At 34.6% G+C, this 25430-nt stretch overlaps 2 protein-coding genes across 2 annotated transcripts; one reads left to right on the top strand and one right to left on the bottom strand.

Annotated features, from left to right (window-relative positions):
- The first annotated feature begins 539 nt into the window (after window positions 1-539).
- LOC129941733 (replication protein A 70 kDa DNA-binding subunit) lies at window positions 540-12331 on the top strand. Its single transcript, XM_056050438.1, has 8 exons — window positions 540-735; window positions 801-1045; window positions 6402-7066; window positions 7135-7244; window positions 11235-11461; window positions 11521-11776; window positions 11837-12031; window positions 12091-12331. Exons 1-8 carry the CDS (start codon window positions 697-699, stop codon window positions 12205-12207), a joined length of 1854 nt encoding a protein of 617 aa, XP_055906413.1. The 5' UTR covers window positions 540-696; the 3' UTR covers window positions 12208-12331.
- A 5322-nt stretch (window positions 12332-17653) lies between these two features.
- Window positions 17654-24984, bottom strand: LOC129942561 (glutamate receptor ionotropic, kainate 2-like). Its single transcript, XM_056051556.1, has 15 exons — window positions 24735-24984; window positions 24368-24528; window positions 24061-24286; window positions 23576-23766; window positions 21104-21299; window positions 20866-21026; window positions 20585-20806; window positions 20326-20532; window positions 19335-19419; window positions 19005-19281; window positions 18739-18940; window positions 18447-18669; window positions 18271-18383; window positions 17992-18141; window positions 17654-17822 (listed from the first exon to the last, which is right to left on the bottom strand). The coding sequence occupies exons 1-15, from the start codon at window positions 24817-24819 to the stop codon at window positions 17682-17684; spliced, it is 2640 nt and encodes an 879-aa protein (XP_055907531.1). The 5' UTR covers window positions 24820-24984; the 3' UTR covers window positions 17654-17681.
- Between the last annotated feature and the right edge of the window lie 446 nt (window positions 24985-25430).

Below are 25430 nucleotides of genomic sequence, written 5' to 3'. Positions count from 1 at the left end.
ATCTTTTCAAAAATTAAAAACATCGGTTTAAAACTTATTTAATCTTATATGTTTGTAAAAAAAAACAGTAATTACTTTTTTCATAAAAACTAAAATCTACAAAATAATTAATAAGCAAAAATTAGTAAAATTTTTGTACATAAGATATTGTTCTTAGAAGAATACGAAGTGTATTTGTTTCATCATATGCAAAATGTTGATGGTATTTTTTTAGAAAAAATCAACTTACAACTTAAAAAAAAAAAAAATAATTGACTATAGTATTATGAGAACAAAGAGAGATATTGACTTTAAATTATTATTTATCTCAACCAAAATTCATAACAGAATGAACAAAACAAAATTCATAACAGAATGAAACGATAAAATGAGCTCCCATTTTTCGTGGTTTTTGCTACTGACATCTATAAACGAATATAAGCATTATGCAAACAGCAATCTCAAACGCTGCCTTTTGAAAAACATGTTCTTAGTTCCTCTCTTCACATCCAGACGTACACCAATGACTTGCTGTCAAAAATTTCGCGCTCAGAAATAACAAAAAAATTCAAACGCTCTTAATTCCCATTCCCAATAAAGAGGAAAGCAAGACGCGTTTTGCAAATCTAGTCTTGTGAAATAACAGAAATTGTTGTCTTTGTTTTTAGGAAAATCTAAATTGTTTGTTAGTTATACGAAAAAGACTTTTATCTAAATATGCCTGCAATAACAGACTTAACAACAGGATGCATGGAGGTAATAAAAAGACTACATTTAATTTGCAAAATTGTCTTAATTGTTAACTTCTTGTATTTCGTCAGATGATTATGACTGGCGGTGATTGTGAAAAGCCGGTCCTTCAGATTTTAGGAACCAAAAAGATATCTGGAGGTGAAAATGAACGTTATCGTCTTCTCGTATCCGATGGCAAATACTTGAATAGTTTCGCTATGTTAGCCACACAGTTGAATGATTTATACAAGGAGGGGAACCTTGTGGAGTACACTATAATTCGCGTTGACCGCTACATTACTTCCATGGTAAATAAATCGGATAAAGTTGATAAGTAAGTATTTTTTATCGCACAATTTGGTGCTTCCAAAAAAACCCTTTAATATTTTGTATTTCACTAAAAGAATGACTGTCGAAAATATATGTACATATAGATTTTAACGTTTCCTGCTTCGGGTTTTGGGGGTTTCTTTGTTCATGGTTCGTCTTATTTAAATGACAGCTGAATTTAAAAAATAAAAATTATCAAACTTATGACATTATCAAACTACGTGACAATAATAAAACAAAATCTACAGTTTGTGTGTGCTAACTATCGGGACAGAGGGCATCTGCGAACTCTTGTACGGGTTTTGGCGATGCGTTCTACTTACATTCAGCTATTCCACAGTCTCGTAAAATCTTCATCGAGTTTTCATCTTCACGTGTTTCTAGGTTTCCCAACTATAATAGAGTTAATAGATTCCTGTTCGTTTTAAAGGCAGCTCTCCGTATCAAAGCTATAAAGAAGGATAAAGAAGTTTATATTCAGAACGATAGTCTCGGGATCGAATCCCATTTTTTTATTTAGGTAATTCCAAAGATATCGGTTTCAAGAAGCTGACGAAAAAACATATTTTAATAACGAAGAAAAATGGTCCTTCCACTTTTTAATCTCATCCGAAATTAGCTGAGAATTTTCTATGCATTTTTTAGGGAATTGTTGAGAGTGTTTTAGGTTAGCACCTGTTTGCAGCCTATTTGCTTCTTGTGTAAAACAAGCTGATGTACTTGCGTTTACTGAACAGCTTGATTGAAGAGCTGTATTTGACTACTTCGTCAAATGTCTTTCAATGAGTCTTGCACCAGTTCTTGTGTGCAATGTCATCTACTCAGAAATTGAACACCAAATCGTTTTTCGAGCGAGAGTTCGAGTGTTGAAAAGAAGGCTTTTGGAAGTCCAAAAATCATACCTACTTTGATTTTATACAGTTTGATTTTATAATAGATACGCATGTCCCGTCAAAATTTGATTTCTTAAGTCGATTTAAAAGCACAGTCGTGAAAAGCTTTTACATAAGTTCCATAAAAGATAGACTCCGCTAGTTGGCTATATCGTTGGAGTTCTCTTTCTTGAAAAGGGAAAATAAAATGCTATTGATGGAGTCTTAATATTTCTTTGATTTTGTATAGAATTCATAAGGAATTATATATTGAAATAAATATTTAAAATTTAACTGTAACAATCCAAAATCATTTAACTTCTTAAAATCAAACTTCATTGAACCTAAACTTGAAGAATATGCTTAACCATTTCACGGGTATCTTAAATACAGCATTTAACTTATTTGTACTAAAAAAACTTGATCTTTTTGCTCAATTTTTTGAATCAGTTTACTCAACTTCACAAGGAAACTTGGATTTTCTTTCAGATATTAGCCCTAAAATAGATATTGGCTCCATACTCTTAGAATTATCTGAAGTATTAAATGGTCTTCAGAATCTTAAACTCAATCACATTCCTGGTGTTGATGGCATTCCTGCTCTTGCCTTAAAAAAATTCTCTACTTCTGTATGCTTTCCATTGCAAATTATATTCAACTCATCGTTATCGTCCGGAATATTTTTGGACGAATGGAAATCTTCTTTTCTGATCCCAATTTATAGGTCTAGTTCAAAAAATAATGTTGAAAATTACAGAGGCATTTAGTAAAGACTAAACTGGATTTTTTCGTAAAGGAACATGTAAGTGATGCCTAGCATGGGTTTATATCGGGTAGATCAACTATCAATAATCTCGCATGTTTTTCATCTTTCGTTATTAATTGTATAGAAAGTCAAAATCAAGTAGACGCTATCTACACGGGTTTAAGTAAGGCATTTGATTCTGTATGCCACAACATAATGATTCGTAAGCTTCATAACTTTTGGATTCACTCTAATCTCCTTCAATGGATTTAATCTTTTTTAACTGATAGGGTACAAAAATAAAACTTGACAATCAGACCTCGAGATCTATTAAATGTACCTCGGGAGTTCCCAAGGATAGACATCTTGGTCCACTTTTATTTATAATCTTTATCGATGATATTTGAAAATTCAGTAAATGTCTCATTTATGCTGATGAATTTAAATTATTTTTAAAAGTGAATTCCATTTATGATTGCTTTCTCCAAATAGACCTCGATCATTTATCAAACTGGTGTTGGGTTAACTGTCTTAAACTTAATGTCAAGAAATACTTCTCTATTTCTTAGAAACTTTCAACTTATGAGTTTTCGTTTTTCTTGATTGGTTTCATTAAAAGAACCTCAACTGACTTTTCGGATCCAATACACTTATATCTCTCTATAACTCATTAGTTAGATCATTACTTGAGTATGCTGATGAATTTTTGTCCAGATTCTCAAGCTCGACGTAATGTTCTGGGTCTGAAATCTCTCAAATCGCGAATAACTATTTATGATATAATTTTTTTTTGACACCATGCCTATTCTACTTAAAACTAAACCGTAAAACTATAAAACAAGTATGTAAGGCGTAAACCCCATCCCGACTACCCACTATGAAGTGCCGATTGAAGCCACCAAAACTGGTTCTCCTGCTTCACCTTATCAGTTCGATCCCGTTCGGACAAAGCCCTACTGAACCGAAGGAGCTCTTCCGCCTTGTGCCATGATGTCCCGATTGTACAGGAGTCGCATATCCACGGTTAGTTGTCTGATGTGATAGAATAGCGGAACTGCCAATGTATCCTGTATCAGACTGCATCTACCTAAAAAGAGGAATGTCTCTGGTGGAATAATCCGCTCAAGCTTGCATTCTCAAAATACTCGTCGTTCAGATAGAACGCCCCCAAAAGTAAATTGTTGGTCGGAGACATAGCTCTTGCAATGTGACTTCGAACGAGTTTTATCACGAAATTGTCAATTCTGTTGATTCGAGCCCCGTTGTATAGGACCTCGTTGAAATAGTAATTCACTTAAGAAGATGTGGCTCTTCGATATAAACCGGTACAACGTCGTAAACACTGCCGCTCGAACACTCGAAACTTCTCCATCTGGGAAGGGGCAACGTTGAACCATGCAGGACAACCATAAACGATCATCGGCCGTATAAGAGCCATGTAGCTAATTACCTTCACTCTGGAGTCAAGCCGACTGCTGCAAAACAGCTGTTTCGTCAGAGCAAAGGCTCCTCTGGCCCTGGTCTGTCGAAATATAAATCTATATGATCTAATTATATACCGAGGTACTTTACTACATTTTTGCTCGCTAATCGCTGCCCGTGAAGACCATCTTGCGCCAATTCTTGCACGTATCGTGGCATTACCCAACGGAGTCCGAAACAGAATGAATTTAGTGAAAATCACGCTGCAAGAGAATTCTAATAACCTCAACCTTTCGGGGCATTCTGTAGGCAAATAGATCGTCGGCATACGCAATTGCCTTTGTAAGACTACCTATCAGATCGCTGGTGTAAAAACTGATGAGAATTGGCGAATTCACCGCTCCCTGTTGAAGACCATTTTTAATTAAGTGTTGTGGTAGAAGTTACATTGCCACTTTTGACAACAAACTTTCTACCGTTAAGCATACCATAAAGTATATGCAACAATGGTTTGCTTTCGCCAAGCCTGCTCAGCATTAGGTAAAGACCGTCTTACCATACGGTGTTAAAGGTCTTTTCCAAATCAACCAGAACAGGACCTGTGCATTGTCGTTTTGATTTATTCCATTGGATATCAAAAACAAGTTTAGACGCAGCTTGAATTGAGTCATGACCTGCCTTGAACCCGAACTGTTTGTCCGGAATTATTTTGTTATCCACAGCCCACTTAGCCAGAGCCCTATTGATGATCTTTTCGAAAACTTTGCTGATGCTCGGAAGAAGACTTATCGACCGCAGATTTGACGGGTTGGAATTGTCATTCCCTTTTTCGGGAGAGGATGAAGCACAGCGGTCTCTCAATGCACTGGATAATATGCAATATTCAGTGCATTATTGAAGAGTATGGTGTAAATGTCAAATGCCTCCATCGGTAAATGTCTTAGTACGTCATTTAGTCGGGTTTTCTCGTTAAAAGTCGAACCTTCAATCACCTAAAAATCGTTTAGTTTAAAAACCGATTTTTTAATTTTTTTTGTAAATGTTTTAATTGCAGCATTTGAGACAACTTATAACTATTAAAATATTGCGAAAATTTGCTTAAATGTTCAGGAGTTTTCGCATGTTGCCCTAACTAATTTTACATGACTTACGATATTAACATAGATGTTTTGATGTCAGTATGTATAAGACTTTTAAGTTTTCATTTGATTCACGGTTGTGTCTCTTGAAAAACGTAGATTTTTGGTTTCAGTACACTTCAAGGTTTTTCAGTACGTTTATCTTACCGTAAAAGCAAGTTGCATGTAAATACTCCTACTAGACTGATTATTTTCTTCATTTCCACTGTATGTGAATACAAATTCTGTAATTGCAACAGAAATCTTTACCGAAGTTGATAAAAGCAATGCGTGTGATATTTATTGATCTAGTCTGAATGCCCCAAAATCTTCCAACTTCGATCAAAACAATAATCCTTTGAAGTTCTGATTGTAGAACAAGATTTTCAATCCTGAGCTGGAAATTTGTACTTATTTTGGTGTCGATCATTGAATTTAAATCGCCTACTAATATAAAATTATTCAAATCTGTTTCATCAAAAACTGCAATCAATTTTTCGAAGTCGCTTCTTCAATGTTGAAAGTTGATGTACACACACCGCAGTAACAAGGTTAACAAAGACCCTTCCATAATGACCTTTTAAAAAAAGGCCCTGACAATGCTGACAAAGCTGATTAAAATAACTTTTTACGCATTTCTTATGCCCGTTGTTCTTGATTTCAAGTCGCAGGAATTGATTCAAGTTTGAATCCTAAAAAGAATTGTTCATATTTTATACTATTTGGGGTTATTAGTTGTTAAAAAAAGGTTTCAAATAACTAAGATGTGATTTAAAACAAACATTTCTTATTCAGCTATTTAAAAAAGTACACAATAAGGTTTTATTTCGAAGATTAGCAATATTAAAAGATATAACCTGCCCTTGTACTGTAAATTCGATCAAATTGGTATTTTTCAGTTTAGTGATTTAGTGAATTTTGAAAATCTTTTATTTTTCGGTTTAGTGAATTGCTGTCATCTTAAATTTGAAATTGTTTTTTAAATTGAAAACCAAAAAATTTAACGCCTATCAACCAGTTTTAAAAACAAAAAACAATAGCTGCTGAATCACTCCACACTTCAAATCAACGCGGCAAACTTCAAAATACTAAATCACGAAAATAAATTTTTTTCTTAACATTTTTCCTCAAACTGCCTTAAAATTAAAAAGCCTTTTAAAAAAAAATTAAAACACAGGTATTTTCAATTTTTGTTTTCGACAGACGAGTTCTTATTATTCTGGAATTAACTGTTATGAATCACGGAGCCGAAGTCGGTAAGAAGATTGGAAATCCCGTTCAATTCACAGGCGAAGCAAGCAAACCTGCCGCAGCATCCGCCCCCGCTGTGGCACCAAAATTAGAAAAGGAATCAACATACGGATCAAAAACAACCAATGGCAACTCATACAGCAGTTCAACAAGCAACACAATCAACTATAATAATAACACTTCAATGAATCAATCAATTAATCCTTCGACGACTGCTCCTATATCAAGTTTAACGCCATACCAAAATAAATGGGTTATCAAAGCTCGAGTTACAGCGAAATCTGGCATTCGTACCTGGAACAATGCTAAAGGTGAAGGAAAACTCTTCAGTATGGATTTATTGGATGAGTCTGGAGAAATTCGTGCTACTGCATTCAAGGAACAATGCGATAGATATTACGATATGCTTGAAGTCGACAAAGTCTATTATTTCTCAAAGTGTCAATTGAAACCTGCAAATAAGCAATATTCTACACTTAAAAATGACTATGAGATGACTTTTACTGGCGAAACATTGGTTCAGCCTTGCGAAGACGAAAGTGATGGCATTCCACAAGTTCAATATAATTTGGTTCCTATTTCACAGATTGCTAGTATAGAACCGAAAGCTGCCGTTGGTAAATATTTATAGAAGCAACATGATTTTCCAAGAACACGAATTTTAACTTGAAAATTAACACTTTAGATACTATTGGTATTTGTCGAGATGTTGGTGAACTACAAACGTTTACTTCAAGGGCAAACAAGGAATTCAAGAAGCGAGAACTAACTCTTGTGGATTTAAGCAATGCTGCGGTAAGTTGTAATTAAGTTTAAATAGGCGATTTTTTGTTGCGCGTAAAACCCTCTTTTCTTATAACTTGACCGAAAAGCTTTGGAACACTACACCATTAGTCTCTGATTCCATATGAGTAATTCTTTTTATACCTGAACTTTTGAATATCGCTTCAAAGCTTCATCGCAGTGGGTTAACAAAACCATTGGACACTCCGTAATTCTTAAGTTAATTTCCAGATTCCTATACTTCCATATCTTTCTGGGAGGAAACGGCATTCTTGGAAGATGAGTCAGTCCACTTTTATACAGATGGATAAAAAACAAATGAATAGGTTGGTAGAGGTATGCTCCCTGAACAACTGTTAAGTCTCTCATTCCGCCTCCCAATCATTGTAGCGTGTTCCAGTCGCAACTTTTGGCGATAAAAAAAGACTTGTCCTGGCTTAAAGAAAACAAAAACATCTGAAATCAGTATTTTCTCATATAGTCTCGACATACTCTATAATTGTCGATCATCTCTAATGGAGATGTCACAATAGTTTAATATTCACCTCTGCTGGGTCCGGGCCATAGAGACATTCCAGAAATTTGTCAGGCAGATGAACTCGTCAGAAATGGTACAGTTCAACCCGTTCTAACACGTTTGTCTGGCATACTAATCGCTACAAGTAAACTACTGGTAAGAAGCCGAACATCAGGTGGAATAACATCCACCTTTTTGCAGAAGGTGTATCGATGAGAAAGAGGAGGAAACAGTTCTCCACCTTCGCTTTACATGCCCTGCTCTAGTTCAGAAACGCAAGAATTACCTAGAAGAATTCTTCTATTACAATATAAATCATTTAAACATAATCAGCCTCTCACGTTTCGTAAGGGACTCAAACTGGTTTTATTGAGCTTAGAAGTTAGCCCCAATATTCATGTTGTATCACAATGGGCCATTATACTGGCTTAAGTGTGTCCTTTTATCGCGAACAGCCACAATCTAACCATAACCACTGGAAAATAATGTTTGGGTTTCAGGTTTAGGATTCAGGTTCCCCGCCATTTAAATATGTCTCGAAGAATAGATGACAGAACTAAAATTAGTTGCCAGCGTACTGCCCCCATTTGTAAGCTTACAAAAGCAGTACAGGAACGACCACTATTAAAAACAATTCGGAAGATATTGTCCAGAGAATTTCATGTATTCATCAGATTAATTTTAATTAATAGTAATTTCAGTAATTCTAAATTTTTTGGTCATTTCTGAATACTAAATAAAAAACAATAGGGATTCCATCTAGTGTAAATTACACTGGGACCTTTTCAGAAAACTTAAGTGATATTTGTAATAATTTTGCCTTATTTTTCCAATCAAATTTTGCTGACTTGGGAATAAATTATGATCAAGATTTTAATAATTTCAATTATAATATAAATACTGGTAGCCTTTGTTTATCTTTAGATGATGTGTTGTCTCCGCTGCAACAAATAATATTAATCCACTTCTTTCGAAATGTTTGTAACTACAATTTAGCAGGCTTGCTGTGTTATATTTTCAACAAGTCTGCGACAAGGTATATTTGTAGATACTTGGAAACATTTTCTGATTACTCCTCCGCATGAATCTGGATCTAAGGAATCTGTGGAAAATTATAGACCTATTGCTAAACTTCAGTTAATTCCTAAAGTATTTAAAGCAATTGTTAAAAATAAACTCTATAATTTAGTTCGAAATCATATTTTTCAGCATCAACAGCAACCAATTTATCAATATTTACAAATTATTGTCTTGGTTGTTTAAAAAATTGCTTCCATGTCGACGTTATTTACAGCGATTTTTTAAAGGCATTTGATCGTGTGCAACGCAATATTCTTTTGAAAAAACTTGAACTGCTATGGTTTCACTTTCCTCTTCTTGACTGGATTAAAAGTTTTTTGGTTGGGCGTAGTCGATATGTTAAAATTGGTGCAGATTTATCAAATAAAATAATAAAGTTTTCAGGTGTTCCTCAAGGCAGCCGTCTTGGGCCTCTCCTTTTTATTCTTTTTATTAATGATTTGCCAAATTATATTTCTTATGCTAAGTGTCTCTTATATGCCGATGATCTTAAGCTGTGTAAGATCTCCATTAGATGCCAGTAAAATTCAAACTGATATTGACTGCATTGTTAAATGGTGTACTGTAAATGGTTTATATTTCAATAGTAAAAAATGCAGTTTTGTTACTTTTTTTAAGATACTGGATCCATTAAGTTTCAATTATATAACATCACTACCTCGAATCTAAAAAAGTTATTTTGAAATGAATCAAAGGGCTTTACTGTGGCATGCTATAAAAGATTTGTACCGTTACAAATTTGTATCAATAAAAAAAAACGATACCTTTATGCGACCATCATTATATCAAACTCAGGGGTCAAAAGTAACCATCACTACGCTTCTGTAATGACTTGATTAAAAGTCTCACTCCAAAGTGTGAACACGGTTGCTATCTTTTACCATAGAGATGTGGTAGAAGGTTTAGTAAAGGGTTTTATTTTTATATCGAGCGCGCACTTAAAGGGTTATGAATGACTTTATAACGATTAAACACAATGCGAGCATTTAGGAAGGGAGGAAAAAAGAGATGCAAATTAGCTTTGAATATCTGAGTGGGAAATATTGAGCCTGGTAAAACGTTCAACTTTCGTGTAGTTCGGCTAAAAAAGAATCCCAGGAGAATCACAGTATACACGAAATCGGGCTCAAAGATAAACTGATGAGCATTCCTAGAACTGTCTATTCCATTGGAGCATTGTGGGTTTAAATATCGATAAAAGAATGATAGGCATTATACCTTACGGTGGTGTTCAAAAGAAGCAAATATCTTAGTAATAGAACGATCACCTATCATTTTCAAAGCTCTTTCTTTTTCAAATTCTATCCAAAAGACTCAATTGTTTTTTTGGGACACCAGCCTAAATTTGAGAATCATAAACACGTTTTGGGTAAATAAAAACTTGGTAAATTATAGCCAGATCAAAAGGGGTAAAACTTAAACACAACAGCATTTTTGGCGATTTTGAATATGTTTCCTAGAACTGAAAGCAGTTCAGTCTCCGCATTCAATGCTTATCATAAACTGGTAGTCTACATCGGAAGAACAAGGTTAATAATCTAAAAACTAACTGTCTAATTAAGTAGGTTAGAAGTTTCAGACAAAAGATCATTTACAAAAATAAGGAAGAGATTCGGAGACAAAACGAAGCTATGGGGCACACCAGCGTTTATTTTCTGGATTTCAGATTTGAACCAGTCCAATACCCTTCAACACCAAATGCAAATTCTAACGAGCCGAGTATCGTGTGAAAACATTCCTTGTTGACTCTAAACTGCTGCACAAAGCTAAAAAAAAATTGTTTTACAAATGTCAAACATGATCATTCTTTTGTTGTTGAATATTTACTCATTTTCACTTAATTCGAATGGGTTGCTATTATCTCTTCTTCGCCTTCACTTTCACTCTCCGAATCAAAGAAAAACATTTCGAAAAAAAATTGAAATTGAAACTAGAATGAAATAATTTCAATTTTAAAGGCACAATGGAACTGGTCTCAAATTACGTGGTGTAAAAAATAATTTGTTTTGAGTTGATCGACGATCGACAATCCTCGATTGTATCAAGTTACGTGCTGGCACCCCTGCAGATCATTAAGAATCTTTCTTTCTTCAAGATATGTCGTAAGGTGAAATTTATCAGCGTTTCCATGAATTTTTAAAAGGGGACGTAGGAAGAAAAATTGGCTTTCTGGAAGTCCATATTTTAAGTTCTAATATTGGTTTTTGTGGTCAAAATTGGAGAGCGTGTCTAAAAACTTCTAACAGGACTTCATGGAAACAGTGAACAAAATATTATTACAAGCAGTACGGGCTACTATAGGTCGCTGGCCAAAACGTTTAATGGCTGGCTATTATATCTATTAATCTATGCGGTAACTAAAAGGTAGTTATTGTATAACTTTTTTCTTATTTATTTTAACATAGGTACAATTGACGCTATGGGGTGATGAAGCAGAAAAATTCGAAAGCGGATCGCAACACGTTATTTTAATCAAAGGAGCCCGCGTTTCCGAATTCGGTGGTGGAAAAAGTTTAAGCATGGGAGCCGGTTCGGTTATGAAAATAAATCCAGACATTCCAGAGGGACACAGACTTCGTGGATGGTTTGATAATGGTGGCGGTGCCAACATTTCCAACAGTGTCTCTACTAGGTACTTCAAAACTTAAACAACTCAAATCAATTTTACTACTATGAACTTAACACTTTTAGAACTGGTGGTGGTTCGTACAACACCGATTGGATATCATTCTATGAAGCACGGACCAAAAATCTTGGTACTGGAGAAAAGCCAGACTACTTCCAGTGCAAAGCTGTTGTAAGATTGATTCGAAGCGCAAATTCGACCTACAAAGCATGTCCGCAGCCGGATTGTAATAAGAAAGTAATTGATGAGAACAACGGTCATTATCGTTGTGAAAAGTGTAACGCTATGTTCCCCAACTTCAAATACAGACTTTTGGTCAATGTGAGTGTTTCAAATAAAAATCATCAACTTTGTTTCTCATGTAAAATTATTTATTTGAAGATGGAAATTGGCGATTGGACATCAAGCCGCTGGGTGACATGTTTCAGTGATTTGGGCGAACAGTTGTTGGGTAAAACATCTCAAGAAATTGGCGAAGCTCTAGAAAATGATCCACAGGAAGCTGAACAGATATTTTCATCAATTAATTTCCATGAATTTGTATTCAAACTGAGATCTAAAGTTGAAACTTATGGTGTAAGTGGTCTTTTGGTTAATCTATGCCTAGATTTTGAAACTATTTCCTTTTTATTTAGGATACACCAAGAAATAAATTAACCGCAGTTGCTGCAACTCCGATCAACTACAAAGAATATAACAAATACTTGATTAACAGCTTAAAAGAATTAACCGGGATTGGAAAGAATCAATAATTTTTCTATTTTGTTGCGTTATGTTCTGTTTTTCTATTTCTTTTTATTATACTTTTTATGCGTATTATTTTTAATGTTTATTGTAATCCCCCCAAATATGAATTTATAAAATTATTACAGTTAATTCTTGTGTTTACTATTTGCATAACATATTTAAGTTTTCCTTCAGAAGAGAGACGTAGTTAATATTTTTTGGATCAAATGCATCACGTTCAACTTTGAATTTCGGATGCTTTTGTTGATTGGATGGTAGACAAAGCATTCATATTAGAATGATCGGAGAAAAATAACAATTTTTATGAATATTCGAACAATTAAAAGGAAGAACACTGGATACATGAGTATTACATGCGAAGCGATTCGAACTAGAGTAAGCCCTCTTTAAAGGGTCCGATTTGTCAAATTGAAAATTTTGACATTTCTCGACTTTTCAAGGTCCCTAGAGTCGAAATAAAAGATTTTTAGAAAAATGTGCGTGTGTGTGTACGTGTACGTCCGTACGTTCGCGACGTTTTGTCGTCGTCCATAGCTCAAGAACCAGAAGAGATATCGATTTAAAATAAATTTTGTTATACAGATAATAAGGTAGGAAGATGCAGAAAGGGCTCTCAAGAAAATTGCGTGGGTGGTTTTTATTTACCATAGAAGTTTGAAAAAAAGGTGAACATTTTGGTTAACCCTAAATTTCTTACGAACGAAATATAATACATTGTAACGTGATATCAAATAAGTATATTTTTTGAAGAAAAAAAATCCATTTAACGGTTTTTTTATAAATCAAAAAAACTGAAAAAAAATGTGTCACCTCCAAAATTTTACGACTCAAATATGATTTCATCTCCAAAACAATTTTGTGCAACGAAGAATAAAGTTTTTGACATCTGATAAAATTTTAAGAAAAATCGAATTGACATTTTTTTTATAAAAAATAAAAATCTAAGAAAAACATTACTCAAAGTTGGTAAAAATTGAATATCGATTCAAATATCTTTTCAACAACATGAAATTTATTTTTCAAACTTATTTTATCTTACAAGCAATATTGTTTTCAACATTAAGACAAATTTTGAGAAAAATCGAATTGACAGTTTAAAAAAAAAAATAAAACCTAAAAAAAAATGTATAAAAGTTGGTAAAAATTGATTTTCGACTCAAATATCTTTTCAAAAATTTGAAATATTGGCTTCAAACAGACGGGATGGAAAGTTATCAGCGTGGGTCGCATCCCAGCCTCTTTTCTTTTCCAAATTGACAAGGAGCCATTTTACAAAAAGCATTACATGACGTTGTGCAGAAAATAAACAAATCATAGAGGAATAAAGTTCAGCCTTCAGTTGAATGAAAAAACATTATCAACTGTCATTTTGATAGAAGTGGGCTTGACTTAATAGTTAAAGAGATTTTTCTTGACTAACTTTCCAGTCAACTTTCCATTAAAGTTGGCTTAATAGGAAGTTAATATTTTTAGAGCTGGTTAATTAGATACCAGAAACTTGAACCACTTCTGCAGACCGTATATAGGCGATGAAGGACTGAATTCTGCTGTTGAGCAGGATGATCCATTCAATATAGACGACGAAAGCCAACAATCCGACTTCCCTACTTACACGCCATATCTCAGCTGAAGTCTAACAGAGTTGATAGAGTAGATGGCTTGAAAGCCGAGCTTTACATAATAGTTGAAGATAATTTGGTTAGGAGTATACACTCACTTATTTGTAAGATAGGTTCGGAAGGAAGCAAACCTGATGCCCTATATAAAAAAGGAAGGCCATCTAAACTGCACCAACTATAGAGGAATTAGTATACTTAACATTACTTACAAAATCTTATCTGCCGAAATATGTGAACGTCTTAAGCCCATCGTCAACAACCTGATAGGTCCTTATCAGTGTGGTTTAAGAGCAGGAAAGTCCCCAATCGGTCAAATATTCACATTACGGCAGATCCTGGAAAAACCAAAAAACATTAAATCGACGACATGGACGAACTGTAAACATCTATGTCTAGTTTTGGCATCGCTTTTCAAAGATTGCAAACAACTTAACCGAACCTTTCGATTTCAAAAATGGCCTTAAGTGATTCGCTGTCATTCAAGTTCTTTAACATCGTCCTATAAAGAATAGTGCAGAGGTCCCACATCAAAAGTAGAGCCATTATCTTTCAAAAGTCCGTTCAATTACTGGCATATGCTGATAACATTGTCATAATCGGAGGACCTCAACACGATCACAATAGGTCTTTTGTGATATTCGAGGCAGAGCCGGTGAAAATAGTTTTTGCGGTTGATAAGGGCAAAAAAAAATACATGCTATCATCCAGAAATCACCTACAACACAGACGTCTCACGACGAACACAGCGCTGAGATCAAACGAAGAATTAGTCTTGCAAACCGCAGTTTCGTTTTGCTAGAAAAGCAACTGAGTTAGTAAGCCCTCTCGAGCGACCAAAGTGTCGCTATATAAGACGAAGAACCTCATCATTCCCGTCCTGCCATACGGTGCAGAAGCATGAACTTTAACAAAAGCGGATAAAAGCACCTTGGATCGTTTCGAGAAAAAAGTTTCGTTTGAAAAACGGAAACAAGTTGACTTTGTCTTCACAGACTTCTGTAAGGCCTTTTATAAATTGTGCCATAAAACGTTAACTTCCAAACTTAAATCCCAAGGCTTTAACGATACATTTGTTAGTTGGGTTTCGTCGTACTTATAAAGGGTGTCCCAAAATTAACGCAAGATTTGAATTTGCCGCCATTTGTGCAGTGAAGTGTTGGCTACCCTGAAAAAAAGCAATTTGACAGCTAACAGTATAGGGTTATTAAAAATGGAGTGTTACACGATAGAACAACGTGTCTTCATTATTAAAGAATATTTCAAAAATAGTGAAAGCTTGGCGGCTGCAGTTCGAAAATTTTTCGAGCAAAATCATCCTAAGCGATGAAGCACATTTTCATCTTGATGGCTTTGTCAATCGCCAAAATTGCCGCATTTGGGGTTCGGAGAACCAACATGTGATTGTCGATAAACAAATGCATCCACAACGCGTGACGTGTATGTATGTATATTTCCAGGTCGTGTACTCTCTCGTTTCGGTGATCAAAATTGGCCTCCTAGATCGTGTGATTTAACAGCATTAGACTTCTTTTTATGGGTATATTTGAAATCACAAGTCTATGTCAAGAAGCCCACAACCACCCGTACATTAAAGGAGGAGATTCAACGCTGCATCAACGAAATTCAGCCATATTTATGCAGAATGGTCATGGAAAATATCAACAAAAAGTGCGCATGTGCATGCAAAGCCGTGGAGGCCATTTGTCCGATGTGTTATTCCATACATAACCCTATCCTATGTACTTTACGAGTCAATAAAAATATAACTATCAAAAGACTAAAAACGGCGTTTTAATATACCCTTTATAATAGATCATGCAGCGTAGTTTTTATGAATGAGCGATCATCATATTTTTATACCAACTCTGGCGTACCACAAAGTAGCCACTTAGGAACTTTACTGTTTATTTTGTACGTTAACGACTTACCTTCTATTATAAAATACTCATCTGTTTTAATTTACGCTGATGACATTAAAATTTTCAAACTTATTGACTCACTTGACGACTGTTTACTCCTACAAGATGATCCAAATAGTTTTCGCGAATGGTGTTTTATAAATAAGCTTTTACTGAACATGAAAAATGTTAATCAATGTGTTTTACATGAAACGAAAATGTTTTGACTTTCAATTATCAATTAGACTTTCAATTATCAATTATCTGACCTAGGTATTATTCCTGAATCAAAATTAACTTTTACAAATCATTATGCCTACCATATATTATTAAAAAAGCAAATAAGACATAAAACGGGTTTCACATGATTTTCGCGACCCTTATATTCTTAAACTTCTTTATATATCATTTGTAAGACCAATATGGGAATATGGCTGCGTAATATGGGCTCCCTTTTATTCTGCCCATATAAACAGAATAGAAGGAGTACAAAGAAGATTCATGCGCTTCTGCATCCGTTTCTTCCCATGGTGCAATAGGCTCGGACTTCCGCCCTACAATCATAGGCTCAAATTTTCCATCGCTTTCTAAACACAGAGAGTACATTCAGCTGTGCTTTATTTTAAAATTAATCAATGGGTCAGTCATATCACCATCAATTTTAGAGCAATTAAACTATTTATAGCCGTTCAAGTATTAGAAGGCAAGGTCCTTTACGTCTTATATCAAGCAGATCATACTATGGTAAAAACAGTCCTTGTTGGTATATTAAGTAAGCGATGATTTTTTTTGCAAATTGCTTAAGGCATTGTAAATCTATTAATCTAAGAATAAATGTAATATTAGTCTTAAGTTCCAACGTTAGTTTGTTTAACGAATTCGATAAATATAAATATAAGTTCATCTCGTGTTCTGCGGTCCCGTATGCATAGAAGGTGAGTGGACCAGAGGGTGGAACGACGAGTTGTATAGCGACGTAGACTTAGGCAGAAGGATAAAAGTCCAATGACTGAGATAGCTAGGTCACTTAAAGCGCATAAAAACCTATGCTACACCCGGAAAGTCTTCAAATCTAATGGAAAGCGACCCAACTTGGAGTGCGCAATTGAAGACATACCTGGGGACCGATCTAGATGGAGGAGTTTGATGGGTAAAGCCCTAGTTCACATAGGACTGTTGCGTCACTTTAAGAAAGTATAAACCGGCAAAGCTTTATTGAGTCAACTAAATAGGAACAACGATAATTCCTCCGTCGGGGAGCGTTTTTAAGTGCTGGACACTTTAAATAAAGAATTTTAGTGATTTCAGTGTAATTCAATTATTGATCTTAAACTTTAAGAAAAATAGCTAGGGCTGTGTTCATACCAAAATTGTTTAAATAGCTTCAATAGATTTACTTACAGACCAAGGGTTAACCTTGCGAACTAAAGAACATAACATAAAGACGAACAAGCTGTGCACCACATTCTTTTGATTCTGTTTTTAAGACTTCAAATTTGGTTATTTCGAAAACTTGTTTAATTTTAAAGGTTTGTGGAAAAAGATCCTATAACATTCATCATAGCTGCGAAAGATGTTATTAGATATTAACATCAGTTTTGTTATTGTGGAATAATTGAATTTGAGGTCGTTACATCAAAAATAAATGCATTTTCTAACATTTTTTCACCCACTTGGCCTACCAACACAACTATTCATGGGCGCGGATATTAAAAATTTGAACAAAGAAACTTGAAATGTGCAGTTCCTTCAATGGTTGCCATACCTTCCTCTTCTAAACATCATATAAAATATTTAGGGCTGGGATAGTACGCACAGATTATGAGGGTGGTAGTCAGTTTGATGAAAAAGAATTCTTAATTTCTGAAATTAAGTAACAGTGGAGGGAATTTTTGTTAAAAAATATTAAAAGGTTTAAAGTGATTAAAGGCGGGTTAATTATAGTAATTTTGTTTGATTTATTTATGTATTGAGTTCATTCGAGTCAATTGTTAGGGAAGAATTTCTCGAATATATAGATCCTGTACTGCAAACGATTTTGGTGTTGTTGGAAAAATCTATGACAATTTGAAACTCTTCCTTTAATGCATCCATAAAGCGAACCTGAAAGTAAAACAAACAAACAAATAAAGGAAAAGGTTCAAACATTTGATGAAGTTCAAAAATGTACGCTGTGAAAAATATATAGAATAAATATTCATAAGTAATAATCTTTTCATAAGTAACCTCAGACCTCTAAATTTAATTGCAATAGTATTTAAATGCGCCTTACCTTATAGCGTCTTGCTTTTCTTAATACAAAGAAAAGCCAGTCAATCAATCCACAGGCTGCAGCTATAGAACTTCCAATTAGAAGTACAAAGTAAACACCTCCTAAGTTTGGCATTCCCATTTCAGTTGCTTCAGATTGTTCCGTTTTTTTCTGAAACATAAACAGAAATGTATGCATTAATGAAGACCTTATTTTATAGGCCTTGTATGCTTGAATATAATTTGAATGTTGCATTAAAATTGTGAATGAAAACATCCTTAAAGGTTGAATAAATCTTACAGTGCAACTTCCGGTTCCAAGTTCAAACCACCATTTCGACTTCATCTTAGCTAAAACGCCTGATTCTTGTAACTCGAGCAGAGCATTATTAAGTTTGTCCCGATAAGGCCAATCTGAAAATTAAATCAACAGCAAACTAAATACAATTTAAATGTTTTTAAAAATTCAGATCCCACTTTTTCTCATAGCGATACCATAGCCTTTTTCATCCAACAATCCTCCGATTTGTGTAAGATTACATATTCGGGCTACATTGTATTCTATTGATGTGGATTCCATTAAGAAGGCATAGTTTTCGGTTAGAACCCTTTCGACTCCTTCATCGTTTGTACTTGTCAACAAAGATGGATTTTGATTCATGTAATTATTCATTAACATATAAGTCTCATCTTCAGAATTCTGTGGAAAATATTGAAGAATCCATCAATATTATATCAAATTCAACTAAAAATTATAATTATGTCATACTTTAAAGAACGTCCTGGTACTACCACTGCTCTTAGCTCCATACTGGACTCCACCTTTATTTTCAGCCAAATCTTTAACATCATCAATAACACTTGTAGGATTTTCAAAAGTAAGACACGCTGCTAAATTAGCGGTATAAGATGCCACCAAAATCAGAGTGAAAAACCACCAAATAGAAGCAAGAAGTCTAGTTGATAAGGCTCTTAGATGCAAAAAAAATGAGTTGATGAACATTTAAGCTATTATTAACATGTTTTCTATCTTACTTCGGAGCAATTTCACTACCCTGTTGTAGGAGTGCTCCAGTTGCAAACCAAATAGAGTTTCCCATACTCAGTTGGTTTTCCAACTCTTCCGGTTCCTCAATACAGGGATACGGATTGTCCCACTCGCCAGGTGCGATTCGACCCAAAATGAAAAAGGCCAATGATACGCCAAAAAACGATATACCCAGCCAAAGCCATACCTTTCCTGAAAACGGGTCCATGAAGGAAAACAATTTTGGATCGGCCTTACGTGGTTTTTGATATAAAATTGAAATTCCTATAATTTATGATATTATTTTTTCTTTTTGTATCCAATAGTTCAACCATTACCTAAATTCATAAACGGAATAGTAAAGTCAACACCAGCTTCGCGTTCAGATGTTATTGTCAAATCAGTAATTCCCAGATCTGCTCTCTATGATAAAAATTATATATTATACGATATCTTTAAAACAATCGTCAATTTAAGTTATTTTCATGTAACGCAACCAACATTTTGCTGTCCTGAATTCGAAACCCGGCAGTATTTTATGTCTTTTTACAACAATCACATTGCGATCGACGCAATTCCGAGGGGCCAACATTGACTTGGACCATTACCTCCTTGTAGCCAAGGTACGGCGGCGTTAGACGGTTACAAACGCAAGAGACTGATAAGTCCTTATCTGGAAGTAATTCCGGCGTAAGGAAATACCACAATACCTAGGTGACGCAAAACAACAATTCCGTCTACTCGGTCTCGATGAAGTGAAAATAGCTATCGAAACTAAAGTCCAACAAAGCTGCTGGACTTGAGGGCATCGTTGTCGAATTATACAAAACGGTATGCTATTACTTGGAATTGGAAGGCAGCATGCACCAACTCATCTGCAAAATATGGTCGGAATAAAGGATGTTCGATGAGTGGAATCTCAGCATAGTTTGCCCAATACTCAAGACACTCCGAATTGCGCCAACTACAAAAACATCAATCTCCTGAACATTGCATATAGGAAGACCGCGAATCAGGTGGCGCATGCAGGTGGAAGAAGACCTCATACAACTTGGTGTGCGAAACTGGAGACAGCAAGTTAGGGACCGAGGTGGCTGTAGACGCTTGTTGGTTGAGCCCCAGGTCCACCCTGGACTGCAGCGCCACCTTAAGTAAGTAAGTTGGGTTCAACCAGGAATAGGACGATCGGTTACTATTCAAAGCGTTTATAATTTCGAAAAGAAGCCATAATTTCAGTGTGAACTGATTTTGATTACTTCTAAAGATACTCACAGCTCATTAAGAAGAGGTTAGTATTCAATTAAGTGTATTATCTAACATTTTACTCACCCCTTCCATAATCTCGCGCACCATTCCTGTTGATATATTACTTGTGGAATTAAATGAGCCATAGTTGCCATCTTTATGCATATGGAAAGTAAAGTTAAAGCCCAATTTCTCAGCTAATCGCTGAATAAGTTCAACTCCAAATCCTTCATAGCGATTATTTCCTGAAAGTTTCATAGTCGATTGTTTCAACGTTACATGTGGTGCATTCTAAAAAAAAGTAGTAATAACGCTCGCCTACCAATAGAAATGTATTTCTTACCATTGCAAGGAGAACAATTAAACTTTTATTAACCAAAGATAATGAATCTGATTCCAAAATTGGTTCCTCTGGGGTAAAACGATTTATACTTAAACCCTTATCCGAATCCCAATCCCCAATTTTTTGAAGGCCCGTCGATGTCAATTCAACAAGTTCTAGGTTATAATGCGAACGGACACCATTCTCCAAGTAAATGTTACCGGTAAGACCCTGTGCAACGGTCTAAAGAGGGAAACACTGTGATAACAAATTACAATATACAAATAGAAACTTAAGCTTGCCAAACGCAAGTAATTTCCAATAGAAGAACCTTTATCCCAATAATTGTTCTTATCTGAGCAGTTCATCGCAACTGGTTTGAATCGCATTGTTTTTGTTGTTTCAGCATAAAATTGTATGGCATCATAGAGTAGGGCCATTTCAATAGTAATTGGGCATGTTACTGAGAAAGAAATTGAATTTTATTTAAAAACATAGCTACTAAAGCTTTGAGTGTTTTTTTTTTTAAAGACTCCTTACTATTTCTCTCCTCATCATCGTCGGGATATCCAAGTTCTGTAATTAATTTTCTGACTTCTGGTTGTTGTGGAGAAAACATTCGGAAGGTAGTGATGTTAACTTCACTATACTTGAATTCCTCCAAATCAATAGCTTGCATGTCCATGCTTCCAATAATGTAGCTATAGTCTTCTGTTATAATGCCAACTTGCTGTGCCTGTGAAATATAGTTTTTTGGTTGGAATCCTTCTTTTTAATTATTGTATTAGTTGTTTTTGCATTTCCATTAGACATAAGAAAATAAATTGATTTTAGCAGACCAATTTCCTGAAAATATTGTTCTTCGAGTAAGCAATTTTAATGTCAAAATGGTCAAAAATCTATATTTTGTATTGAATTTGAATTTTTAACAAAATTAAAATCAGCACTTATAATTTTAAAAATAATTCCCAAAATTGAAGAGATTAAACACTTACTTCTCGAATAATTCACACAATCTTGAGTGTTAAAGAAATGTTTCTTTAAGAAGTTTAAGATTTTAAATCTGCAGTTTATGCTTCATAATTAAAGTGAGGTTAGAGTGATGTTATCTGAGTAAAAATAAGCGTTTAATTTAATTGTCACAATATCTTCAGTCTTTTCGAAAAATAAAACAATTCAAGATTACACCTATTTTGGCTTTCAGGACTAAAAGAACAAACCCTGTTTAAGGTAAATACATAGGCATAATGTTTGATTTTAAACTTGTTCTGTGGTGAAATAATGGGTCGTTTCAGAGAGCATGTCTTTTGGAAGTACATTTTGAACTATGCAACTAGTTAGTTTTTCAAATTTCATATATTTCAAACTTAAAACTTTACTGCTAACCTCAACCACCATAAACGTTATTGCATACAAAACACTCCTCAAGCAAGCAACAAGTCCTTTCAAATCTTAACCTTGTATTGTAAGGAAATATTAATTTTTTATTAATAATAAGTGCACACTAAAGGGGATAATACTACACTCATTATTATTATGGAGAGACACAGTGTAGAAAGGGAGAATGGGTATGAAAAGAGCTACCGGAGCACATTGGCTTTGAATTCCTGAAGTTTTAAATGATTGGGAAACGTGTGGTAAGGCATTCCACAATCGCGTAGTACGGCTAAGGAACGAGTGTCGGTACTTGACAGTACGACCAAAGTTGGACTCGAGGGTAAACTCATGAGCATTCGTAGAAGCGCAAGTACTACGGTTGAATGTTTAAGGGGAGAACTGCAACTAGCTATTCCTCTGGACCATGAACTTGGTGAGACAATAAACTCTACGACAATATTCAAGCTACGTAAATGAACTAACGATGATATTACCACCAATCTATTTACTTGCTCTACATTAAATACTGCCCAAGAGGTTTATAAGTAAGTTCCAAGAGTACCAGCCCAGAGATAGAACAGGCAGATCAAAAGGAGAGACAAATTTCTTGCATCGATCGCCTTGAAAAACCGAAATATCTTGCGGCATTTTTGGCGACATCGCATACGTGCTCGTTTCACAAGAGATGGTTGGTGACACACATACCAAGAATATCGAGATGTTCAGTCTCATGCAAGTGCAATATATAGATAATTTAAAGAAGTCGGGATATGAGTTTGAGAACGAATATAAAAAGCTAAGAGTACTATCTTCAGCAAAACGATGACAGGAGGTCATTAAAAACAGAGCCCAAGGGTACACCACCATTTATTTTGTTGTTTTCAAATTTTATCCCATCATCCAATACTTCTTGTTTTGAACGATCCGAAAGGTATTTACTTATTCAATGAAGTAGGAATTCATAAAAACCAAAGTCAGGCATTTTCGATACAGAACCTGATGTCAAACACTATCAAATGATTTAAAATACCAGTTGCAATATTCTTACTTTCTCCAAAACAATGTAAAGATTTGCTGCTCTGTTCGGTGAGATGAAACATGAGATCACCGATGGACCTATTGCTACGAAATCCATATTGGCGGTCATTAAGAAGCTTTCGGTCTTCGAGATATTGCGTTGCTGGCCTTCCTGACTTGCTTGACCTTTTTACGATTTTCCTCAGCTAGTTTGGCCTTAAAGCAACGGAAACTTACTTCATTGGCCTTTAAAACTTCTTAAACCCTTTTCGTTATAAAATTTCTTGTTCCCTGAATCTTGTGATTATATCAGCACTGGCTTCGAACGACGTTACTATCGAGAAAGCATAGTCAAAGATCCCGAAATAATTATTGAGACCGTCCCAGTTGGCTTTCTCATATTGCCAAACGGTTCTCTTAGAGCTCTTTCTCTAACTGGAGAGTTTTTCCACCAGAAATGTGCTGATAAACACAATGGTCAGATACGCCTAGAGGAGATAGAATACTGATTATTCCTTTTCTAATTTGGCACACAACTTCAGCTTGATAATCTAATTTAATTTCAATTAATTGCAATGTATTTGTGGATTGTATAACTTAATATATGTTTTTACTTACTTGTCTAAGAACTTCTGGCAATGTTTCTACTGAACCAACTATCACAACATAACTGTCATCTGATTTTCTCACCCTTCGAAGGATACTTTTGTAGTTTAAATTCAATTGTAAATCATAACGTCGAGCCGTAATGTATGGTCCACCAGAATCGTATAAACTAATCAATTCATTTAGTATATTCAGATAGTCACCTGTTAAAAGAATCAAGTCGACATTAAAACTTAAAATCAATCTTAATCATTAATGATTCAGTAATAAAAATAATGTTTCTTCTAAGTTCTAAGAGAACGTAAGAAACAAACAAATCTCTAATAAACACAGTCCGTTGAGAACAAGAGCTTAGTGACTAACAAGTCTTAGCCGTTCCTGTGTTCGAGTCTTATCAGGGATAGAAACAGAACGGCTAAATTGAAAAACCATTTTTCATGACAAGAATTCACGGCAGAACCAGCCACGGCTACTACTACGGGTACTTAATTTATTACCTGACTCATAAAGAAATGTCAAACTAGTCCATTCGTAAGCCTCAATGAGATCATGTATGGCCCTTGCAATATCGCTTGGATGTGGATGCAAGTTTATCATCACAGATTTACTCGAGTCGACATCGATGTATGAGCTCATAAATGGTATTTCCTTAGCATCACAGAAGCTCATCAAATGAAGCACTGAATTCTTTGACGAAGGTCCAAAGATTCCACCAACACCCATCTGAAAGTAAAGTTCAAAGTCATATTGAAACAGTTTATAATTAATAAATTTAATGTATAATCTCTTGTTTTTGTTTCATACCATTAACATGTCACACATTACTTTGTATGCTTCGTACGAATCACCAAAAGGAACCTCGCTCTCTGTAAACAACAGGGGTACTTCTAAATTAGCGTTGGCGACTTCTATCGCCGTTTCAAACACCGTTTGCATTTCTGCAACATTTCGATCGCATATCAGACCTTTGGAAAGGAGACACTTTTTAAAAATGTTTTTTCGTTTTTTGATTTGAAAAACAAAATAAAAATGTTTTGTATCTATTTTCAATTTTCTAATTCTGTTAAGTTTATTTTTAAATGCATGTCTGTGCTTAAGAAAATATATAACAATCTTGACATCTCTCAAATTAATTGCATGGATTTTTTAATTAAAAAATAAATACAATTACCAATTCTTATTCCACCCGAAAAGACTGACTTCAATTCTAAACCAATGAACACGATCAATTGAATGAGTATATTTTTCAAATTCATATTGATTTTGAAGATTTAATGGTTTGTTGGTATTGTTTTTTCAATTCTTTTATTTTCCATGAGTGATTATTTAGTGAGTCTATTTTTATAAAATATTGAAATATCAAAGCGAAGAAATTACGTGAAGACCGAACTTATTCAGATGAAAGAAGAAAAACTACTGAGAAAGTGAGAAATTGAGGTGCTCTAGTTCTTCAAAAGTAAATATTATTTGGAATTTCAAAAGAGTATCCACTATCCAGTAAAAGAAAACACTTTTGTTTTGCTCTATATTTGAAAACTGTTCTTTGGTATCTCTTTGAATCTTTAAAAATGCAGAGAATGAGCTTTTTAAAAAATGTCGAAAGCCATGTCTTGAGTGTTTTAAACTGAAAATATTCTTTGGGAAATGACTTTGCATACACACAAAACTGTTGTTTTAATTTGAGAGGTTAACAAATTAATGTCTTAGGAGTGTACATTGGGTAGCGAGCATAAATAATAATAATGAAAAGTTTGACAACAAAATAAGATAATTGGGTAGACAGATAAGAAGTGTAGAACGGAGATTTCCACGCATTTTATATTTTTTCACGCAAGGGGTATTTGGTATTTAACAGACGCGTCTAGAC

This window comes from Eupeodes corollae, chromosome 1 (genome assembly GCF_945859685.1).
Source record: "Eupeodes corollae chromosome 1, idEupCoro1.1, whole genome shotgun sequence".
NCBI classification, from domain to species: Eukaryota; Metazoa; Arthropoda; class Insecta; order Diptera; family Syrphidae; genus Eupeodes; species Eupeodes corollae.
This window is presented reverse-complemented; position numbering and strand designations above follow the sequence as displayed.

What these genes read in the sequence shown, in the direction of transcription:
- LOC129941733 (XM_056050438.1), top strand. Translation starts at nt 697, where the DNA reads ATGCCTGCAATAACAGACTTAACAACAGGATGCATGGAG. An exon ending in TGGATTTAAGCAATGCTGCG is followed by an intron (nt 7,245 to 11,234) that starts GTAAGTTGTAAT and finishes ATTTTAACATAG; the next exon opens with GTACAATTGACGCTATGGGG. An exon ending in AATACAGACTTTTGGTCAAT is followed by an intron (nt 11,777 to 11,836) that starts GTGAGTGTTTCA and finishes ATTTATTTGAAG; the next exon opens with ATGGAAATTGGCGATTGGAC.
- LOC129942561 (XM_056051556.1), bottom strand. Translation starts at nt 24,819, where the DNA reads ATGAATTTGAAAAATATACTCATTCAATTGATCGTGTTCATTGGTTTA. An exon ending in TAATTGTTCTCCTTGCAATG is followed by an intron (nt 20,533 to 20,584) that starts GTAAGAAATACA and finishes ACTTTTTTTTAG; the next exon opens with AATGCACCACATGTAACGTT. An exon ending in GGTAGTGAAATTGCTCCGAA is followed by an intron (nt 18,941 to 19,004) that starts GTAAGATAGAAA and finishes TTTGCATCTAAG; the next exon opens with AGCCTTATCAACTAGACTTC.